The sequence below is a fragment of the Myotis davidii genome, unplaced genomic scaffold, assembly GCF_000327345.1.
Source record: "Myotis davidii unplaced genomic scaffold, ASM32734v1 scaffold1524, whole genome shotgun sequence".
NCBI lineage: Eukaryota > Metazoa > Chordata > Mammalia > Chiroptera > Vespertilionidae > Myotis > Myotis davidii.
Genome location: NW_006295558.1, coordinates 171048 through 192205, shown reverse-complemented (window position 1 = coordinate 192205; position 21158 = coordinate 171048). Strand labels below are relative to the sequence as shown.

General features: G+C 39.2%; 1 protein-coding gene across 3 annotated transcripts in view; it reads left to right on the top strand.

Annotated features, from left to right (window-relative positions):
• The window catches only part of WDR72 (WD repeat domain 72), a 182279-nt gene that overhangs the window by 10124 nt on the left and 150997 nt on the right, over positions 1 to 21158 (top strand). For 2 of the 3 annotated variants that reach the window (XM_015568065.1, XM_015568064.1), the window contains exons 3-12: positions 280 to 358; positions 1440 to 1614; positions 2518 to 2594; positions 3637 to 3756; positions 4710 to 4855; positions 5242 to 5338; positions 10182 to 10323; positions 11920 to 12165; positions 14717 to 14937; positions 17508 to 17703. In XM_015568065.1, coding sequence (XP_015423551.1) covers positions 280 to 358; positions 1440 to 1614; positions 2518 to 2594; positions 3637 to 3756; positions 4710 to 4855; positions 5242 to 5338; positions 10182 to 10323; positions 11920 to 12165; positions 14717 to 14937; positions 17508 to 17703 — 1499 coding nt within the window. The remainder of the gene's footprint in view (positions 1 to 279; positions 359 to 1439; positions 1615 to 2517; positions 2595 to 3636; positions 3757 to 4709; positions 4856 to 5241; positions 5339 to 10181; positions 10324 to 11919; positions 12166 to 14716; positions 14938 to 17507; positions 17704 to 21158) is intronic. The other variant, XM_006770160.2, reaches the window with a different exon arrangement.

Sequence of the window (21158 nt, the reverse complement as noted above, 5' to 3'; positions counted from 1 at the left end):
ATAGCTGTCCTCACAATCTGTTGTAGGTCAGGTTGGCACTAAGGAAAGGTGTGCAGGCTGGCGGCAGGGTGTAATTACCCAGACAAAAAGACACAGATACAGTATGTCATCCCTGCTAATGACCACGGCATTTTCTTGCCCAGTAATCTGTAACAAAAAGGCCCATAAACGACCAGGCCGCATTTAAGTGCAGCACTAAAGAAAAACTTAGTGGCACAAAAATTATTCCAGCCAATTGAGTGGAAATGACAGAGAATAATACGAGGTTATCTCTGCTAGGGAGATGTGTGTGTGGAATGTCACCAACGGGCAGTGCGTGGAGAAGGCCGCCCTTCCCTACAGGCACACTGCGATCTGCGTAAGTACGGGCGCTTCCCTCAGCACATGTCCGGGTTCTGCGACTCCTTCAGGACATCGCTGTGCTCACTTTCGAGGAAATGTCTTTGGAGGATATATTTTTTTCTTGAATGTATTATTTTTGTCATTGGACTATAATGAGGTCAGTTATCATCTTTTATTTTGCCATTTTTCTTCCTCCAAAGTTATTATTCAGCCAATTTTTTTCTGATTCTTAGAATAGATAAGTTTGAAAGACAATTTTCTTATTTTTTCCTTAGGTACACTCACAACACACACACACACACACACACACACACACACACAGAAAGATTTTAATGATGTGCTATTTTATAAAGCAGCAAGAGGTGTTTGTTTTTCCTGGTTTCCAATTTTAACCTTTTTTGGCTGGATAGATTCTGATTTTGTTATCCATGAAGAGAGCAAGAGGCATAGTCATAACCTTTGTAATCACTCCCCAATATTGAATACGGGCCATGGCTTTGGTAGACAGACTCCAGCATAGATGTAAGGTAGTCGCCCTGTCCCAGTGGTGCTGACAGATTTTCATATCTCACTCATTGCTTTTAGCATCCATGGCCTGCACTGCAACACGAACAAACTCTCTTCAGCGACCAAAACTGGTGCAGTGAGAGAGCCCAAGGGTAGACTATACTACACAATCTTTAATGAAAGCCATTCTCAAAACTTACTCAGCACCAGAATTCCTCAAATGCTCTTCAAATGCTTTTATCTCTTCTTAACATGTAGCAATGTTGCTAGAATAAGGAATCTGGGTTTTTTGTTGTTGTTGTTTAGTTCTACACAGAACTCCAGAAATAATAGAGTTGTGATCTTTCCATGACTTGGAATAAGATTCCTTCTTCACGAAAGATCCCCCTTTCTATAAAGAAATTATGAAATACAAATGAGACTAAAGCGCAAAATCAACACTTTAGAAGTAGGGAATAACTTAAGTCAAAGAAATTTTAGTTGCTCTTCAGTCTGATACCTTAATTGAATAGATGATAAAATTAATATCCAGAGAATTTATATTAATTGCTAGTGATAATTACATTTTTGCTTGAATTCCATTTGCACAGTATTACCACTGCTCATTCCGGATGACAGGAGAAGGCTGGCTTCTATGCTGTGGAGAATATCAAGACATTCTTATAATTGACGCCAAAACCTTGGTTCTAGTTCACACTTTCACATCGTCCCAGTCTCCTGATTGGATCAATTGCATGTGCATTGTTCACTCCATGAGAATTCAAGGTAATGGTTGGGTAATACATAACACTAAGAGATTGTATAGAAAAATATCACTTTGGAACTATTTGTTAAGTTATTGGGCAAGCATTTTTTTAAACATATTTTATTGATTTTTTACAGAGAGGAAGGGAGAGAGATAGAGAGTTAGAAACATCAATGAGAGAGAAACGTCAACCAGCTGCCTCCAGCACACTCCCCACTGGGGATGTGCCCGCAACCAAGGTACATGCCCTTGACCGGAATCGAACCTGGGACTCTTGAGTCCGCAGGCTGACGCTCTATCCGCAGAGCCAAACCAGTTAGGGCTATTGGGCAAGCATTTTGAATGCTCTTTATGTTTACTTGGTAGTGAGGATAGCTCCCTAAGCCAGATTAAGAAAAACTGGGACCACCCAGGCAAGTGGTTCAGGGTGTTGTTGGCAAGTCGGCACAAGGTTAAAATGTGGAAGAAGAGAACCCGTGTGTCCACCACCCAATTTTGCTTGGTACATTTTTAAAAGTGACAAGAATGGGTTTCTGGTGGATTAGCAGGACTCTTGGAACTTTGACCCTGCTGTAACTTCTAGCTGTGCTAGTGAAGAGAATTTCATTTCTATCATGAGCGACTGCCCAGGCAAAGGAAGGCTGGCTCCATACTGACATCTGGAATAGGAAGGTGTGATACTGCCAACAGGATGGTTTGTATGTGGTTCTGCTTTTAGTGCGGCTCTCCTTTTCTATGGGGTCACTTTGGAATTTTAAAATCAATGTAAAACCTAATCTAAAATGTTTATTTAAGAAAACAGCAAAGCTGAATATTTTCCACGGGCATAGACCTGCATAATCTCTAAAAGACTGTGAAATGATCTTTACATCAGCCAGTCACTGCAGTGGTCGGCTGATAGGCAACCATTGTTGTTTTTGCAGAAGATTCTCTCTTGGTGGTGTCAGTTACTGGTGAACTCAAAGTATGGGATCTCTCTTCATCTATCAACAGCATTCAGGTGGGCTTGTGAAACTTCCCCCCCCTCCATATGTATGGGCATATTTTCAATTACAGGGATAGTACATGCTTATTTTTGGAAGTTCAAATCATATAGAAGAGTTTACATTTTATCTCTGTGTATCTCTGTGTACCTCCCCTATTCCTCTTCCTGCTTCCAGTGCCAGGGGTGGGCATTGGAAACAGTTGAAGTGTGTCCTTCCATCCTTTTCTCCACGCACATGCAAATGTTTTTATCTACACACGTGCACACACACACACACACACACAGATTATGTTTTAATTAAAAATACAAATTGTAGAAGAATCTCATTCTGTCCCTTACAGCAGGAGACCCTCTTTCTTCTGGGGGCGCGGAGATCACTATGCACAGCCGGGGGTCACATACCCTGGGGGTCCAGTATATTCCCCTGCTCCCTGGCTTTAGGCTACAAGTCGAGGTGATGGACAAAAGAACAGTCCTCGTGTTTGTTGTGCTTGCGGGTGAGGGAATTGTTTTGGCTGCCCCCTGGGGCTCTGGGCTCTCGCCTCAGGAGTGTCTTGAATGAGGAAGCCTCAGAATTGTATTGGCATCCTGAGGCCCAGAAACACACACCCGGCAATGTCAGATTGCGAATATAGTGTTCTGGCCACTCTTCGATCTTTCCCAAAACATTTTGTGTATATTTTTCTGTGATAGCAATTAAGATACTGCAGAGTTTAAAAATTTTATTTTCCTTTTTTTTTTTTTTTGGTTTGTCTTTCTGCCAAGTCTGAATGTCAGTAACTCAATCTTGACGTCCTCAGTGTCCAGCCTAGTCCCCCCCGGAATGTTTGTTGAATGAGTTTACAGGATGAATCCTTGAGTCCAACAGGGTTTCCTGGTCATGGTATTTTTTGCAAAGTAACTTCGTTGTTCAGAAGACTAAAAAGGAAACTGGGGTACTTTTCAGTTTTTAATAATGGCGTGATCTCCTTCAGGTGTTCAGAGAAGCAAATCTTCCGATACAGTTGCACGTAAATGACCTAGAACTAGTACTAAAATGTTTTCATTCCTTTTGAAGGAAAAGCAAGATGTCTATGAAAAGGAATCCAAATTTCTGGACTCCCTGAACTGCCGGACAATACGATTTTGCACATATACAGAGAGACTTCTCTTGGTGGTATTTTCTAGATGTTGGAAGGTATTATAAAATAACATAATAAATACCAATGATATACAAATATACATTTTTAATTTTTTTCTTGTTCAGTGCAACAGTTGTAAGAATATGATTTAAAGTATGTTACAAACTCTTTATAATGTTATTACCACAGCATGGATGACCTGTCTTTTCTGACTGACTTTTATTAATTCTGCTGTTTTGCCTCTCAGGAGATTATACATGTAATAGTAAATGCTCATGTTATTAATAACAAACCATATTAATAAGGGGCATTTATCGCTAGATTATTTTCAAAAGTTGATGCTTGCTCTTTAGAATTAAAAATAAAACTAATACTTTCACCTACATAAATTGGTCTTATTCATATATATATATACATTTCTTTGTTTGCTTTGTCACTACATTTGTTTTTTAGGGAATGTATATTTCTTTTTTGTAAATATATTCACTGATGTCTCCAAGAAGATTTTTGAAAAAAGCAAAGTTACCATCACTTGATAGCACTCTCTTTTCCTTTGATGTTTCATATACGGGGTTCCGTTAATAACTCTATATTGTCTTATGTATATGCTGATATGTTTTAAAACAAAAATACTAAATGTATGGTCTAAAAAATGATTTCTACTATTTAGATTTTTTGTGTAATAAATTTCCAAATGTTAAAGTGGATTACCAATATAGGAAGAATAAAATCATATAGAGATTTTGGGGTTTCTAGTCTCTGTGCTTAATGGACACATTAGCCAAATAAAGTTTACCTACTGAAACCTACCTTAGGACAATAAGAAAAACTAAGTACTAGTAGGATATCTTAATACATGAGTACAGTGTGGGCTATCATCAATACTTAATATATTGTTGTATTAATACTGTCATCTGAATAGTCTTGATGAACACAGTTTATCTTTCACCTCATTGGCAGATTAGATTGGAAGCTTTTGTTAATGTGCATCCTTCATTTTGGGCTTTAGGTTTATGATTATTGCGATTTTTCCCTTCTGCGGACTGAAGTCAGTGGAAGTGGGCAGTTCTTTGCTGGTGGAGAGGTGCTTGCTGCTCACAGAATCATCATCTGGACAGAAGATGGTCACAGTTACATCTATCAGCTGCTGAACAGGTGGGCTCAGATGGGAGCGGCATACAAAACATTCAGGTTGGAAATGAACTTTGGGAGGTTTATTATGGAAAAATCCCTGCATGCCGCCCAAGATCAAAAGCCAGAACAAAACAACTTTGGCACTGGAAGATTTACTCTGGGCTTGGTAGGCTCCGGCCTTTGTATAACACAGCAGGGGACGAAGGAATGAGATTAGCCATGTATAACTTGTACAGCTGGTGCTGGGTTTTCAAAAAGTCACTTGTAATTATTAACCCAACAATTTCTAACTAGAGTTTAGAAACTTGAATGGTACCATCCGGCTTTTGAAATTGGGGAGGGGGAAAAAACAGACGAATAAAGAACCCCAAAGTTCTAAACTTCGCTTTTTATTTTTTGCCACGCAGTGGGCTTTCAAAAAGCATATACCCTGCTGATGGAAGAGTGCTTAAAGAGACCATTTATCCTCATTTACTGTGCTCTACTTCTGTGCAGGAAAATAAGGTAATGCAAGAAAAGGGGCTGCTCAGTGCTGTTCCACTCCCATTCTCAGATAAGTGTTGCTTTGTCTGTAACAGAGTCAGGCTTGAAAAATTGAATTGAAGATTCACATCAATTTGTTAATGAGAAAATCAAATCTAACGGTTAATGGCTACTAAGGAGAAAACTTTGCATTTAAAAAAAAATCTGTTTTCAAGTCTGATTAAGCAATACATATTTATTATAGAAAAAGTATAAATGTTTTTTAAAAGGAGGAGTTAAAATGCCAACTCTGCCACCATAAATATTCATTGTAAATATGTTTTATTATGTGTATTTACTTACTGTAATTGGAAAACTTTTTAAATATTTGAAAAGTTGCAAAATTATTACAATCATCAATAATTTATCTCTTGACTAGATCCACCAGTTGCCAACATTTTACTTTATTTAGTCTCTCCCTCTCTCTCTCTCTCTCTCTCTCTCTCTCTCTCATCCTTTTCTTTCTCTCTGTACTCATACACACACACACACACACACACACACACACTTCACTGATCCTTTTACTATATGGTTTGATACAACATTAACCTTTTAATGTATCTTTCCAATTTTTAAACTTTATCAAAATGTTTATGCCCTGCTTTTTAAAAAATATTGAAATCATTTTCACATGTACTTACCTCTTTTTATGAATAATTGTTCTAATTAAAACAAATTTAATTATGATTCCAGACAAATTTGAGGATATAATTGTGAGCTTTTACTTGGCTGAATTGTATCTTTGACACACTATGAAGCCTGAAAATTTAAGCAGTTATTTTATTATAGTAGTGTTAACCAAAGTGGTGTGTGTTTTTTTAACCTATTGGACTTAGTCATCAGTTAATTATCCAAAAGGCATTTCATGGGGAATGGAGGAGTTTTGAATTACTGATGTGTCAACCAAGGAAGCGTGTTAATTGTTACAGAGTGGTGGTTTGCATAATCAGACAGCATAGCTGTCGGAAATCCTTCAGTCCAGTGATTGTTCCGCTGACATATCTGTGAGGTTTTGTTGCAAAAAGTTGATTAAGAAGCTGTCAGCCAAAAACTAGAACTGCTGGTACCGCTGGGGCGTAGGCAGACCTCAGCATTAGGGCATTCAGCGGTATTTCTACAGCCGTCTGTGGGCAGCAATGGATCTGTGTCCCGTTGTTCACAAAAGCAGCATTGTGGCTGACTCAAAAGGCGTTTTTAGTTATTTTGAAAGGGCCTGCCCTTTTTTCCTTTTCACCTCTAGATTGCAATTTTACAAAGCACAGTTCTCCCTAAAAGCTACATGTAAGTAGTGTCCTTTAGGAGCTTCTAGTCTACTGCAAGTATAAACACTGTACACATAATTACAAGGAAAAAATACAGCAATTATAAAGCAACTTTAAAAAATACTAATCTTGTGGGAAGCTACCTGGTTTTGTTTCTCAAAATGTGAAGAAACGTATTTATGGGCCCTCTATCAGTGATTGTTGTTTAGACAACTGCAGTTGTGTCTGTATTTGAAAGGTGGGAAGTGCTTGTGAACCAGTGCGATATGCCAGAATAATCTAAAACTGAAAGATGATGGTCTACCTATTCTTAGACCCTTGCTTGCCCTTTATCCAGCCAAGAAAAGGAAGTCAGATATTATTTACATTATTCAAAACATCATCACTATTCACTAATTATAAGACTTCTTAGTCAGGCATGCAATTAAGTATGAAAGCATTTTGGTGGAAGGGGGAGATGATTTTGTTAGACCCCGTGAGCTTAGGAAAGGGTGCCGTGTAAACATTTGGTATTTGGGGGGAGGCGGGGATAGATACCATAGAATTTAAATCTCAGGAATTGATAGTAATATGCTCTCAGGGTTACCCTTTGGGGTGTAGGGGACATATCTGCTGATAGAGTTCTAGTAGCAAGAATGGGGCCTTCCCTTCCTTTCAGCAGCTTTCTTAGAGTCTTCCAAGCTTTAAGTCATATCCGATGAGGCCTGTGGCAGGGCTCCTGGCTGTGACAATGAGGAGCCGGGCTTCCCAGGGTCTTAGTTGAGGAGTAAGGCTGCTGCGCTGAGGGGGAGCAACTGGGGTAGAAACAACCTGAGGGCTGCAGGTAAGACATTTGAGGGCATGAACTGAGTAATGACAGCAATGGTGATGATAGTTCTTACTATTGTCAGACATACAGATGGCTTCATTTACATGAGTACCCACCATGTTCCCATGTTAAAACAGGTGTTCAGAGAGATTAATTCCCAGCATTTGAACCCAGGCTGTTTGGCCTGAGAGTCTGGTAATGGGTCTTTGGAGTGGGTTTCTCAATTGTTCTGAAAGTGGATAATAAGACTGGTTAATATTTGTTGAGTATGTACCAACTGCCTGGCACCATTCTAAGCACCTTACCTTATCCACTCAGTCCTGACAGTAGTCCCACATAGTAGGTGCCTTTATTTTTTAAATATATTTTTATTGATTTCAGAGAGGAAGGGAGAAGGAGAGAGAGATTGAAACATCAATGATGAAAGAGAATCATTGATTGGCTTTCTCCTGCACGCCCTATACTGTGGACTGAGCCTGCAACCAGGCATGTGCTCTGACTGGGAATCGAACTGTGACCTCCTGGTTCATTGGTCGACGCTCTACCACTGAGTCATGCAGGCTGGGCCATAGTAGGTGTCTTTATTAGCTTTCATTCCATAGCTAGAGACCATGAGACATAAAGAAGTTAATCAAATTGTCTAAATCAAGTAATTAGCTCCTTTAATAGAGTTAGTATGATTTAAAACCAGTATTTGAATCCAGGCAGCCCCCAAGAATTCACTCTTAATGACTATTTTATTACATCTTGGAGGATGGATACTCCTTGAGATGGGTACTGTATCCTGGGATGATCAGTCAGAATTCATACGGTAAGAGACTCTGAGCGGGCTTTCAGGTGAATTGCAGAACTAGAGGGAACAACAGCACATGGAGCTGGGAGGGAAGAGATGTGCTGCCCCAACTTGAGTAACCCACCAGCCTCTCTAGAGCTTCATTCTCATCAACATATCGAGGGAGGCTAGACTGGTCAATTTTAAGGTTCCTAAAGGCTGAGAGTATTTGGGAAGTTAATTTAACCAAGTTTTACCAGCACCATCCTAACACCATGATGGTGACTATGAGAACTCTATGAGCGCACCTTGCCTTCTGAATCTTAAAAACAAGACAAAACAAGGTTTATTCAGAGAACTGACTTCATAGGAACTGTTTTTCTTTTCATTTCTTAGGATTTTAGAGGATTACATATCTTCTTTGAACTGTCTTGGATTAGTTTCTTATTTTCTTTCTATTTTAGTTTCCTTATCTCCATAACAAGTAGAATAACAATATTTACTTACTGTGTTGTGAGGATTGAATGTAGCAGTATTTTGGCCCCTAATATTTTCTAAAGATACATTATAGAATTTTCCCACTAATTTATTTAAGTTTGGACCTCCAAACATGTATTTTCTGATGAGGAAATTCACTTTCTTAGTCTTATTTTTTTAATGAAAATTCGTTTTTAATTACAGTTGATTTTCAGTATAACATTACCTTCAGGTGTACAGCATACTGGTTAGACCAGCCGCGGGCCGGATCCGACCTGTTTGAAATGAATAAAACTATTGAAATAAAAGACCATACCCTTTTATGTAGTGATGTTTACTTTGAATTTATATTAGTTCACACAAACACTCCATCCATGCTTTTGTTCCGGCCCTCCGGTCCAGTTTAAGAACCCATTGTGGCCATCGAGTCAAAAAGTTTGCCCACCCCTGGGTTAGACATTTATATAACTTACAAAGTGATCCCATCAATAAGACTTTCTTAGGCATCTTTCATTCTAGCACCAGCAGTTGGCTTTCTTTTCAGTGCTCCTTTTATTTATAAATAAAAGTAATTTTTGATTTTGTTTTTCTAATCACCTGATCATTTTGATCCCTTGTGCATAATCCCTATCTACCCAAAGAACATCTACACTGCACTGAGATCCTTGGGAGATTCTAGTCTCATTCACTAATGGAAACCTGTCTTTCAGAGTATTGGTGCCCGATATTCATACGCTGTCTCAGCAAGATTTTAACTCTCTCTAAGCATGTAATATTAATATAAACTATACCAACACAATATAAGATTATGTATATTAAAGTCATATAGTAATACATATTTTAACAATTTGTGTACTCATTCTTATTTTTCTTTGTGGCCACTTAGGAAACTTGATATCAAGTTTGTTGAATTTGAAAAATGTTCATCAGAAAGTGGAAAGTATATTAATTACACAAAATTATTATACAAACATTAGTTGTTATTATTTTAACTGACAACTGGAACATAAAAATGAAGCCTTCTTATTCGACAGTAGAGTATTGTTATCAAGATATGGGCTCTCGAGTCAGAATTAATGGACTCAAGTTCACTACCGTCTATATCACCTTTGATAATCAAATCTCCACTCTCTGTTTATTCATCTGTACAGTGAAGACAATGATAGTACTAACTTCATATATTATTGAGAGGATTATTTAACTGAATATGTACATGTAATGCTCCTAATAGTATATGTAATACATACACAGAACATGTTCAATAAATGTTAGATATTTTTCTTAACTATCTGAAGACTAGCTGATGGCATTTCTTTCTATTTTATAAAAACATTTTTTGTCTTAAATAAGAGATTATAAGTACTTGAACATTTAGAAATAGTGGGAAATAAAATGGAAGCAATTTAGTTCATCTATGAAGTTTTGTTCCTTCATTTAAAAACAGTGGCTGTCATGTTATACTTAGATATTTTCCTACATAAAAGTTAACTTCTTGTTTTGGACCAGAGCCTTCCCTGTGTAATGGGCTACATGAATGAAAGGAAAGAGCCTTTCTATAAGGTACTTTTCTCTGGAGAAGTCTCAGGAAGAATTACTTTGTGGCACATCCCCGATGTTCCTGTATCCAAGTTTGATGGCTCTCCTGGAGGTAAGATGACTTTCACATGTCTCCTGAGAACTAGTTTATAATGAACTCCGTGCTTTTCTAAGTTGAGTAACATGGGTTATAAGCAGGAAGAAATTTCTCATGTACTACTCTGCACTAGATGCCAGCATAAATCCCTTATGTAGATCGTATGCAGCTATACAGCCAATATAATACAAAATAGCAGTAATTTAACATGAGTGATGTCTTATTGAAGTAAAATGAATGCTGGCAATAACAATATAGAGCAGGCTGCTACACCATATTCATATTTTTATTTTGTCATGTCCATATGTTGTACCCCTTTTTCAACCAATTCCTCTATGGGGATATTACAGCTGCGTGGAACAGAAAGCACATAAATAAACGAGGGCACTAAAACATCTGACAATTTGAATGAGTAGATGATTTCACATTTGCTTATTGTATTGCTTCTTAGAATAAAACACTGAAATCATCAATGTAAATGTTATTGTGGAGAGCTTTCAAACTCCTGAGAGAGTGTGTTCCAAACTGAGGAACCCTATCTTACTCCTTCCCCCTTATTCCAAATCAGTTTGTCACCTCTGTGATCATTGTCTGGGGCACAGCTGAATCATGGCTCTTTATACTTGAATTTCCAAGCACACGTTTCCATTAGTAAATTCTTTCACTGGTATCACTTTTCATGTCCCTGCCCCAGTTGTTTTCAAAATGGTTTATTTAGACCTAGATTAACAAGGAATGGGTTGAGAAATAGACTAAGCTTGGTGCAGTGTGTGGAAAAGTTTCTTACAAGCCAATCTTAAGAGTTAAAAAAGTATGCCATGCCCACTGCTGGGCCACTCGATGGTGGCTCTAGGATTTTTCATGTCTGTTCTTCTTAGAGCAGCAGCATTAAATGTCCAGCCAACCTTCTTTGTACTTAGAGCCATAGACATTTACGACAACACCTGGTGCTAGTCTAAGTTTTGGGGTTGAGGTTTTCATCGTCACTGGAGCATGTGTACCATAAGGCCAAGGAGGCCAGGGCATAGCGAGGTAGGTTGGCTTTAACTTGCCTCCTGCTGTCCTGGATGCCAAGCCGTTCTCACTTCCTGAGCCTGCCCGAGGCCCAGTTCTCATGCTTGGGTGCTCGGCTACATAAAATGGTAACCGGCACTTTTGGTAGCCATAGATAGTTGCCTAGGCTTATGGTACAATTTTGAGATGTTCCTATCCTTGCCACTGCAAGAATAAATTTCTTCCCTTTACCTCACACAACTAAAAAAACCCCAATTTTCTTTCTTAACATTGCTAAGGCAAGTAGAGGACTCATGAGATGGGTCTTACAGTTTATATCACTGCAGTAGTTCCTCAGTTCTGTTCAGTAGACCTAAGTCTAAAATGAATGCATTATTACACATTTATTCTTCAAGGATTTTCAAAGGACAGGGGATCAATAATGTTGCCTTTGAATGAAGACAGTGGATTCAGGAGAACTTTTATGCCTATAGCCCACTATGCGGATAGCAAAGGAGCTTCTATGTATCCCCCAAGAGATGGTGCCTTGATAATATTTTCCCAATCTATGCTGGCTAGATAAACCCAAATTCCCCTTCTTGTATGTTTTCCTTTTAGAGATACCAATAACTACCACCTGGACCCTTCAAGATAATTTTGATAAGCATCATATCATGTCACAAAGCATTATCGACTACTTCTCTGGGTTTAAAGATGGAACTGGAACTGTGGTGGTCACTTCATCAGAGTATGTCCCTGGTCTTGATAAACTAGTATGTGGCTGTGAAGACGGGAACATTTTCATTACACAGGCTTTGAGTGCTGCCAAAGCAGGACTTCTGGAAGGAGGTTCTCTATTGAAAGGTCGTTGAATTTTACTTAACCCTACTTATTTAATTTATCTAAGTTTCAACTTTAACAAATTGTACTAAGAAGATTGCTGAAGCTTAAAAAGTTTGCTGGCATTTGCTAATAAATTTGTTAACTTTAAAACAGGTTTTAAAGTTAAAGTAATATGTTTTTTTTAAAGTCAAACAGAAGATTATACAATGAGAAGTGTTTCTGTCCTTCCTTGATTTTCCTGTTTCCTTCACCAAAGGCAACAGCTAATGCATTCTTTATTCCTTTCTCAAAAAATTCTGTGCATATATGAGCATATACCAGCATAGTAATATGCATTCATTTAATTAGTTTACACAAATGAAAACATATTCTGAACACTTTACTGGAATGTTCTTGAACAAATCTCAATAAAATATTTTGGAGCACATTATTTATGAGCTCATTTTAAATGATTAATAATTACCGGTATCAGATTTTAATTTTTGAAAAGATCTTGTTCAAAGATGTTTAAGTTTTTCTAGGCTTTGGCTACTGAAACAATGCAGAATTAACTATCTTTGCACATATATGTGAGTATATTTATAGAATAAATTCCCAGAACTACTGGATCAACATTTGTTTGAATTTTTAATTTTGAAAATTTATCTAAAAATATTCTCCAAAGAACATGCACCAATGTCTATGTGTAATCACTAACAGCTTATGCAAATGCCTTATTCCTCAAGTCTTAGCCAACCTTGTATGCTTGTAAACTTTTTAATATTTGCCAGGCAGTAGAAAAAGGTATCTTCCTGCTTTAATTTTTATTTCTTTGTTAATAAAATCTAAATATGCTGTTCTACATCTTTGAGCATCGCAATAGGGAATACCTATTAAATAAAGATTTATGTAGTAAGTTGTCTTAAGTAAAGGCAGGAAATGTAGGAGGTGATTGAGATTTGGAGATGTGTAGATGAATTTGTATTCTATCTTTTATTCCACAGATCCTACTTGATTACAAGGTCCTTAATGGTAAAGACCAAATCTCATTGAAAAAAAAACACACAAAATAAACTTTTTACCTTGTTTGCTAATGTTCTCAGCTTACTTTGGCTTCTTACTGATGTGTGACTCAGTAATTGACTGAAATAGAGCTGTGAATAGCAATGAACCGAACTGAGGAGAAGTAGTGTCCTGCTATACAGCTCAATGGCTGCTGTTAAAGTTAGTGAAAAAGCTTAAGACCTTAGCAGTTTTTACCAGGGCTGTTTTGTCTTACCCAGAAAATAAGCAGAAACCTGCATTTGACTAGTAGGTTTTATTTTCACTATTTTTATTATTATTATTTAATCCTCATCCAAGGATATTTTTCCAATTGATTTTTTTAAAAAGAGTTGGTGGGGGAGGTGAAGAGAGAGAGAAAAACATCAAAGTGAGAAACATACATGGATTGGTTGCCTCCCACCCATGCCCGACCTGTGGCCTGGGATAGTACCTGCAATCGAGGTACATGCCCTTGACTGGAAATCGAACCCAGGACCCTTTGGTCTGTGGGCCAAGGCTCTAACCACTGAGAAAACCAGCCTGAACACTAACTCTTAAAATAAATTCCTATTTATCTTGGTTTGCACAGGGGATGTAAAGTAAGGGCATACCTGATGGGATAGAAGTAGCTAATGAATCTTTAAAGACGTAATAATGACTTTTTGGAACTCATTTTTAATTTGAATAGAGAGAGTTTGTGTTCTGCGGTCCTTTCCAATTTTTTAGTTAGCTAATGAAAGAAGAAACAGTGTGGGGACTGGGTATCGGTGGCCCTGAGTTCTAGTATAACTATGATATACAATACCATTTTCTACCGAGTCCCAGTATTAAGAAATCATGGCCCCTATCTTATTTCCTTCACACCACAACAGTCTTGTGGGAAGATGTGCTATTATTATCTCAGGTTTTTTTTTAGGTGCCATATCTGTGGCTTAGAGAGGACAAAACTACTTGTCCATGGAGACATATCTATTGAGTGATAGATCCAGAAAAGTAAAGTCATATTTCTTTAACAGAAAGCTATGCTATTAAACATCATGCTGTGCTTTTTCATTTGGATTCAAGTCACTTAACCTCTCTGAGCCTCAAATACTTCATCTGTAAAACTCAGAGTTGGAACTAGGTAATCTCTGATATCTTAGAAAGCAAAAATGTCCTGTGAAAGTTTGTTTTCCTTTGATGCATCTGGTCATGCTAATTAAAAGTACAGCAGTAATGTTCTAAGTTTTTTCTGTAGAGGTGAAACTTTCAAAGTTGTTCACTCTTTTAGTATAGCTTTTGCCATTTCATGGCACTGGTGTTGGTAACTTGCTAACGTCCTAAAAGGATCAGTAGACTTTGAACGAGCAGCGTTAGTGCTTCACCAGGAATGATCTGGCTTCTGAGGAGGCACTTGCCTTTGAGATGGTCCAAGGACTGTTTAATACTTTTGTTAGCCAATTGCCTCACTTTTGTAGTTTTCCTACATTAAAAATTTATAAAAGACAATCTCAGGACTATTTCTTGAACAAAAATAACTTTTGATTATGTGGTGTTGGTTGTTTTTCAGATTCCCTTCCTTACAAAGTTCTCAAAGGCCATCACCAAAGTGTTATTTCATTACTTTACCCACATGGTCTCTCTTCAAAATTGGACCAAAGTTGGCTGGTGTCGGGGGACCAGGACTCATGTGTCATCATGTGGGATATCTTTACTGAAGAAATTTTGCATAAATTCTTTTTGGAAGCTGGTCCAGTAACAAGTCTTTTGATGGCACCAGAGAACTTCAGAGTAAGTTCAGACAAATAGTAAAATATATCACGTAAATTTAAAAGTTATTTAACATTAGAACTAGATGATTTTATGCATTCCTTTCTAATGTTTTTATATGCATGTTATTATTACAGCTTAAGTAAATAATTTGATTTTAAAGCAAAGGTTTTCTCAACTCTTGGCTTCATAAAAGCCAGTTAATTCTAAAGTACTTACATTCTTGTCTGTTTTCTCCTAGTTTTTAATTTATAATGGAGTAAAATTATAAAAGTGATGACAATGTAAAAAAAATTCAAATATATAGGAATTTACAAATTAGAAATTAATTTTGCCTTCAACAATTTACTTTTATAATACTATTGATAGTTACATTTTCTTTTTGTTAAATAAATTTTTGTTTGTTCTTCCTTTTTTTAACAAATAATTAACTTTAAAAAATTTATGAGCATCTACCTTGTGTGGGTGGGACAAATGGAAATACTTTCAGGTATAATTTTATCATGCAATGTAAATTTAAATTCCACAGATCTTATATATTTGTTAAACTCACCTTTTGAGTTTCCTGAATTTTTGTTAGTTAATTGGCTTGTAAAAATTATTTCTCCATAGTAAGATTATAAAAAATCAGCTTCAAATAAACATGGACAAAACTTACACTGTGTTTTTTTTAATATATATTTTATTGATTTTTTACAGAGAGGAAGGAAGAGGGATAGAGAGTTAGAAACATCGATGAGAGAGAAACATCGATCAGCTGCCTCCTACATACCCCCTACTGGGGATGTGCCCGCAACCAAGGTATATGCCTTTGACTGCAGGCTGACGCTCTATCCACTGAGCCAAACTGCTTACGGCTACACTGTGTTTTTGTAGTAGACATAAATAAAGCAATATTTCAGCAATACAAATAATTTAATAAAACAGTGAAATAAAGCTAACTGGCTTAAAATAATAAACTTCCATGTGCTGATTTGGGATATCTTTCTATGTCTTTTATTTCTGAGGTTCCCCTTCTTTATCCCTTTTTTTAAACTATTTTTTTTCTCAGCTCCAGCGTGGTAGTCCAAGTCAGTTCCACTCCTGATCCTCTTTACCTCTGCTTCACTCAGAGATAATTTAACTCTAAGGATCAGAACCCATTCAAACCAAGTCAGATTAACAAGGGAGGTTACCGGAAGGGCATAAGAGGCCATCGTTATACATACAATATGAAACACCATAGCAAGGCCAGAACTTGAATTGAAATATAGAAACCAAGGTTACTCCTCGAGTCTCCCTACCTCAGATGTCTACTTTTCTGTGATTGCTCACTCCTCTTGCCCCTCCCTGTGCCTTCTTTTAGCTTTATTCAAATGCCCGGAGAAAAGATTGTTATTGGCCTCACGTTTACATTTGTGTGTTTATAGCTGAAGTACATTGGACTGTCCATTCTAGAGGCTGTGGGTTGTGCACATTCTCCAGGAGGTTATCTTGGGGAGGCAATGCCATCTTCCCCATTCTCAGGGCCAGGCTCTCCCCAGCTATTCACCTGCCACTTTGTGCTTTTGGTTCCCTCAGGATTTCTGTAGTCTCCTCAAAAAGAACATGTCTCCCAATGCCCCATTGAATGTGGTCAATGATGGGCACTGGGAGATTTTCAAGGGATCCCAGCTGGTGCTTTAAACATAGCAGCTGAAACCCTGGCTAGTTGCCTTTGTGGAAGTGGGAACATCCTAATAGCAAGGTGATTAGAAAAGAAACAGAGAAGGTAGAAAGCCACCACCTGCTTTCCTCCTGCCCCATCCGCCTCACCCCAGCCCACCCCAGCCCACCCCACCCCAGCCCACCTGTATCCATAGTCTGACTATTGTATGAATGGTGGGAAGGCACAGAGCTGCTATAAACTCCTCCCTGATTACCTTCACCAGCACCAGCATGGGTGGTGTCTACCCTAAACTGTGCTCCAGACAACCACATGCTGAGTTTTTTCAAAGTATCTTACGACTCTTTATCCTTTGAGCCTATTTTTGGTCCTTGTGTCTTTGAGACGGAACATTAATTGGGAACTATCTAATGCTGACTTCTTTTAAATTGTGTCTACACTGAGTTTCCTGTTTGGATTAGAATCTGTATAGTTCTGGGAACAGCACCAAATCACATTTTGAGGCTTTAAGTGGAAAATACCAGCTCATGATTCCCTTGCGCCTAAGCTTCTGTCTACAAATAGCTTCTTTTTGTGGCAACAAATTAGCTCCGGGGTTTATTTTACTCTGCATTATTTCCGACGTCTGCCTCACCCTGCCTGAATTTGCTGAGTGATGATCAAGTCCTTCATTTATCTTACAAGTGGATCTGGCCTGGAATTCTCCTTTGTACTTGCATCTCTTGACCTTCCCGACAGGGTGTTGGGTTTAAAATCCACGCAGTGTGAAGCTCTCCTCCAGCGCGTTAGGTGGAGGGGTGCTGTAGAATGTCATTTGACAAGATGGGGCTTTAATAAACATTTGACATTGGCAGGGGCAGGGTCTGATTCAATTTTAAAGAAAGCATTTGGCTGTTTACTTACAAAGGATGTTGCTTGCTTGTCTCCCCCCCCACCCCCCCAACAGCTGAGGAATAGTCAGGTGGTTTTCTGTGTGTGCGGCGACCACTCCGTGGCCCTCCTCCACCTGGAGGAGAAGCGGTTCCTCTTCTGTGCCCGGAAGCACCTGTTCCCGGTGAAGATGATAAAGTGGCACCCGGTTGAGAATTTTTTAATTGTTGGATGTGCAGATGACTCCGTTTACATCTGGGAGATTGAAACAGGTAAATTGACATTTTACCCCTTTTTCATCCTTTACATTTTTATGCATCCAAACATTTGGCTAGGTGGAGAATTCCAGAGAATAAAGCTGTGGTGGCCTCACTTGCTTTAACTTTTGGGTGGACTGTGTTTGATGGCTTCAGGGGAAGGTGGGTGTGGAAAATAAAACAGTGGCCCATGTCAGGTCCTGACCAATGATGACTAGCTGACAGGGCAGTGCACAGGAATGAGCCGGATATTTCTGGAAGCTATAAATAAAGGCATACGTTATCGACTTTAATTATTAACAAGAGAGTAATTTAGTGTCCTACCAGTCTCAAATTATCATTCAATTCTGCCTCCTTCAGCACACTCACCATCTCAGAAACATTTTGAGTTAATTGATGACCAGTAACAATGGAATATAATTAATTCCAAAACTCTAAAAAGTTGAGTCAGGGAAACTGATAATTGAGTGGCTCACCTGAACTTTTGATGTCATAACGAATGTATAGTTTGAACCTTCAATTTTTTAAAGAAAGTTTTGATATATAACTCGAGGGTAACACATCTCAGGCAAATGCTGGGAGCATATCAAATAAGGCAAGGTAATTAGTAAGTGACTCAGGGGAGTACCCTGGAGAGTACATTTTACTGAAACCATTGCATGATATGTATTGATTAACCAGTGGTGGTTTTATGTCAGGTATTACTAACAGGTGGATAGTTTGTAATATTCTAGTTTAGAGCTGTACGTCACCAAAATAATTGCTACTTTCTTTACATTTGACTCTCCTGTGTTAATAATGATGGCTAATGTACTGGTTTACAATGGGTGCAACATAATCCACCTTATATGTGTACCATGCTTCATAGTTTTGACAGGATTCCATGCTTGTTTTCAAATTAGATTGTCACAATTCTAGGATAGAAAGGAAAGGTCTTATTCTCCATTTTATTGATGTGGAATTTGTAGCTCTGATGTATAAATGTGCAAACAATATGAGGGCCCTGGTTGTTCTTTGCACGATATACACAAACTTAGGAGAGTTTTCGAGTTCTTACATAACCTATCTACCTGAGAGACAGTTAAGTATAATGCATAAAATAGACTGTAAAGTCCAGGCTTGCAAACGGGGCCTGATAGCAAAGATCTATAAGACCTTGGCAAATGACTTGGCTTCTTCACATGTCAATTTTCTCATCTGTGCAGTGGGAGTCATAGTTCTGCCTTCTGTTAGGATTAAGTGCCGTGCTTGCAACAGTGCCTATAGGTGCTAAGCCCTTAGTAATCTATATATATAAAAGCCTAAGCAACCGTTACGACAAGTCAACTGAATGACTGGTCACTATGACATGCACTGATCATCAGTGGGCAGATGCTCAACACAGAAGTTGCCCCTGTTGGTCAGTGCACCCCCACAGCCAACCTCCCGTGTTCGGCCAACCTCCCACAATCCCTGCCCCCAGCCAGCCGGCCCTGATTGGCCTTGATCAGGACTGGGCAAGAGGGCCCTGATCGGTCCCAATCACTGGCCAGGCTGAGGAACCCCACCCGTGCACTGGAAAGGGGGGATGCTCCCTCAGCCCAGCCTGTGCCCTCTTGCAATCCAGGACCCCCCAGGGATCGGGCCTAAGCTGGCACTCAGACATCCCTCTCACAATCCGGGGCTCTCGCAGTCCAGGACCCCTCACTCTTTACTATCTGCCTTCCATGGACGCAGGAGAGGCTCACACCACCTCCACTGGGCTCGACAGCCCTGAGCCCAGCTTCTGGCTTGGCGGGGACAGGGAGTGCCACTCAGCCAGAAGCCTGGCTCACTGCTCCTTAGTGCTGGCCCTGCCCCCCGCCCACTGGTGTGGGGGGTGATCTAGGGCCATACTGGCCGTGGGAGGGGCCGTGGGAGGTTGAGGTGTCATGGTCGCGCCCTGTTCCGCCTCTGCGGAGGCTCTGGGACCATGCCCCCCCTTCCCCACCCCTCTGCCTCTGTGAAAGGCCTGGTGCCAGAACCTGGACCATGCAGCCCCCTCTCCCGCCGCCTCTGTGGAATGGGTGACGAAGGGACTAGGCCATGCCTCTCCTGCCCGCCTCTGTGGAAGGGATGACGCCAGGACCCGCAGCTGCATGGGCCCAGTCCCGGCGCTGCCTGTCCCGTGGCTTCTGCGGAAGGGGCAGCGCCGCACTGGGCCTGCGCTGTAGCCTCTGCCACTGTTTCTGCAGAAGTGGGGATGCCAGGACCGCCATGGCTGGCCTGGCAGCACAGGCTCACTGGCCCCACCCCCTGCCCACTGGTCATTCCAGTTCAGCTGTCCAGTCTAATTAGCATATTACACTTTTATTATGATAGATTATTATTGTCATTAACATCATAAAAGAATGTGGCAAAATCTTGACTTCTGCTTGTGAAGTCTGAGTCTGTAGCACACATGCACTTATAAATATGTGCAGTTGCATTGTATTCAATCGTGGATACTGCTAATAAAATATTTTCCCTGGAAAATGGAATCAAGCTAAAATACAGAGATCTGTCCGCTGGACAGAGAAGAGGAGGGAAAGATGGAGTGGACTGTCCAATGGACAATAATCATCATAGTGGATACATCATGCTTTAACTAAGGAATCTCCTACAGTTGGTTATTTATATTGCTTTTTATAGAACGGTTTTAGCCTGGCCAGTGTGGCTCAGAGGTTGAGTGTCGACCAATGAACCAGGAGGTCACTGTTCAATTCCTGGTCAGGGCACATGCCTGGGCTGCAGGCTCGATCTCGGGGGTGGAGGGGAAATGTAGGAGGCAGCTGATCAATTATTCTCTCTCCTCACTGTTTCTATCTCTCTCCCTCTCCCTTCCTCTCTGAAATCAATAAAAAATATATTTTATTTAAAAACGTTTAAAATTGTCATATCAAATAATATGCACACATTTTGTGTGCATTATTTAATATTAATAGTTAATTAATGTGCCATATTAACTTATAGAATATTTGTTTCAAATAAGACAGTGAGGCTGTTTATTTCTTGGTTGTTTACATTAAGTTTATAAACAACTGTAACTCCACCTAAGATGGATCTTATTATAGGTGAAAATATTATTAATCACTGTATCAATGCCTTCCCATTTGAGATGTACCTCTTCATTTTTTCAAAGCATCCTCTCATTGATGGTCTCATTTGAGTCCCACAACACTCTGTGGAGGTGGCTGGCAGCCTACATTTTCTTACCGCACTCATTCCTTTTAAATAAGTTTATATTATTCCTTTAATCTTGTGCCTGGTATTAATTTTTTTTTGGCTTCCCTTTAAACTCTGCAATTCCAATTTTGCTTAAAATTTAATGATCTTTTTTTCTTTCCCAAGCTGGGTTTCAGGTAGCTATGATGCTTTCATCATGGTTATTGTACTTGATTTCTATTTCATCTTTTTCCTTAAACGTAGAAAAATCTAGGGTCAGGAAGCTTATAGTTTCATAAATTGAGGGT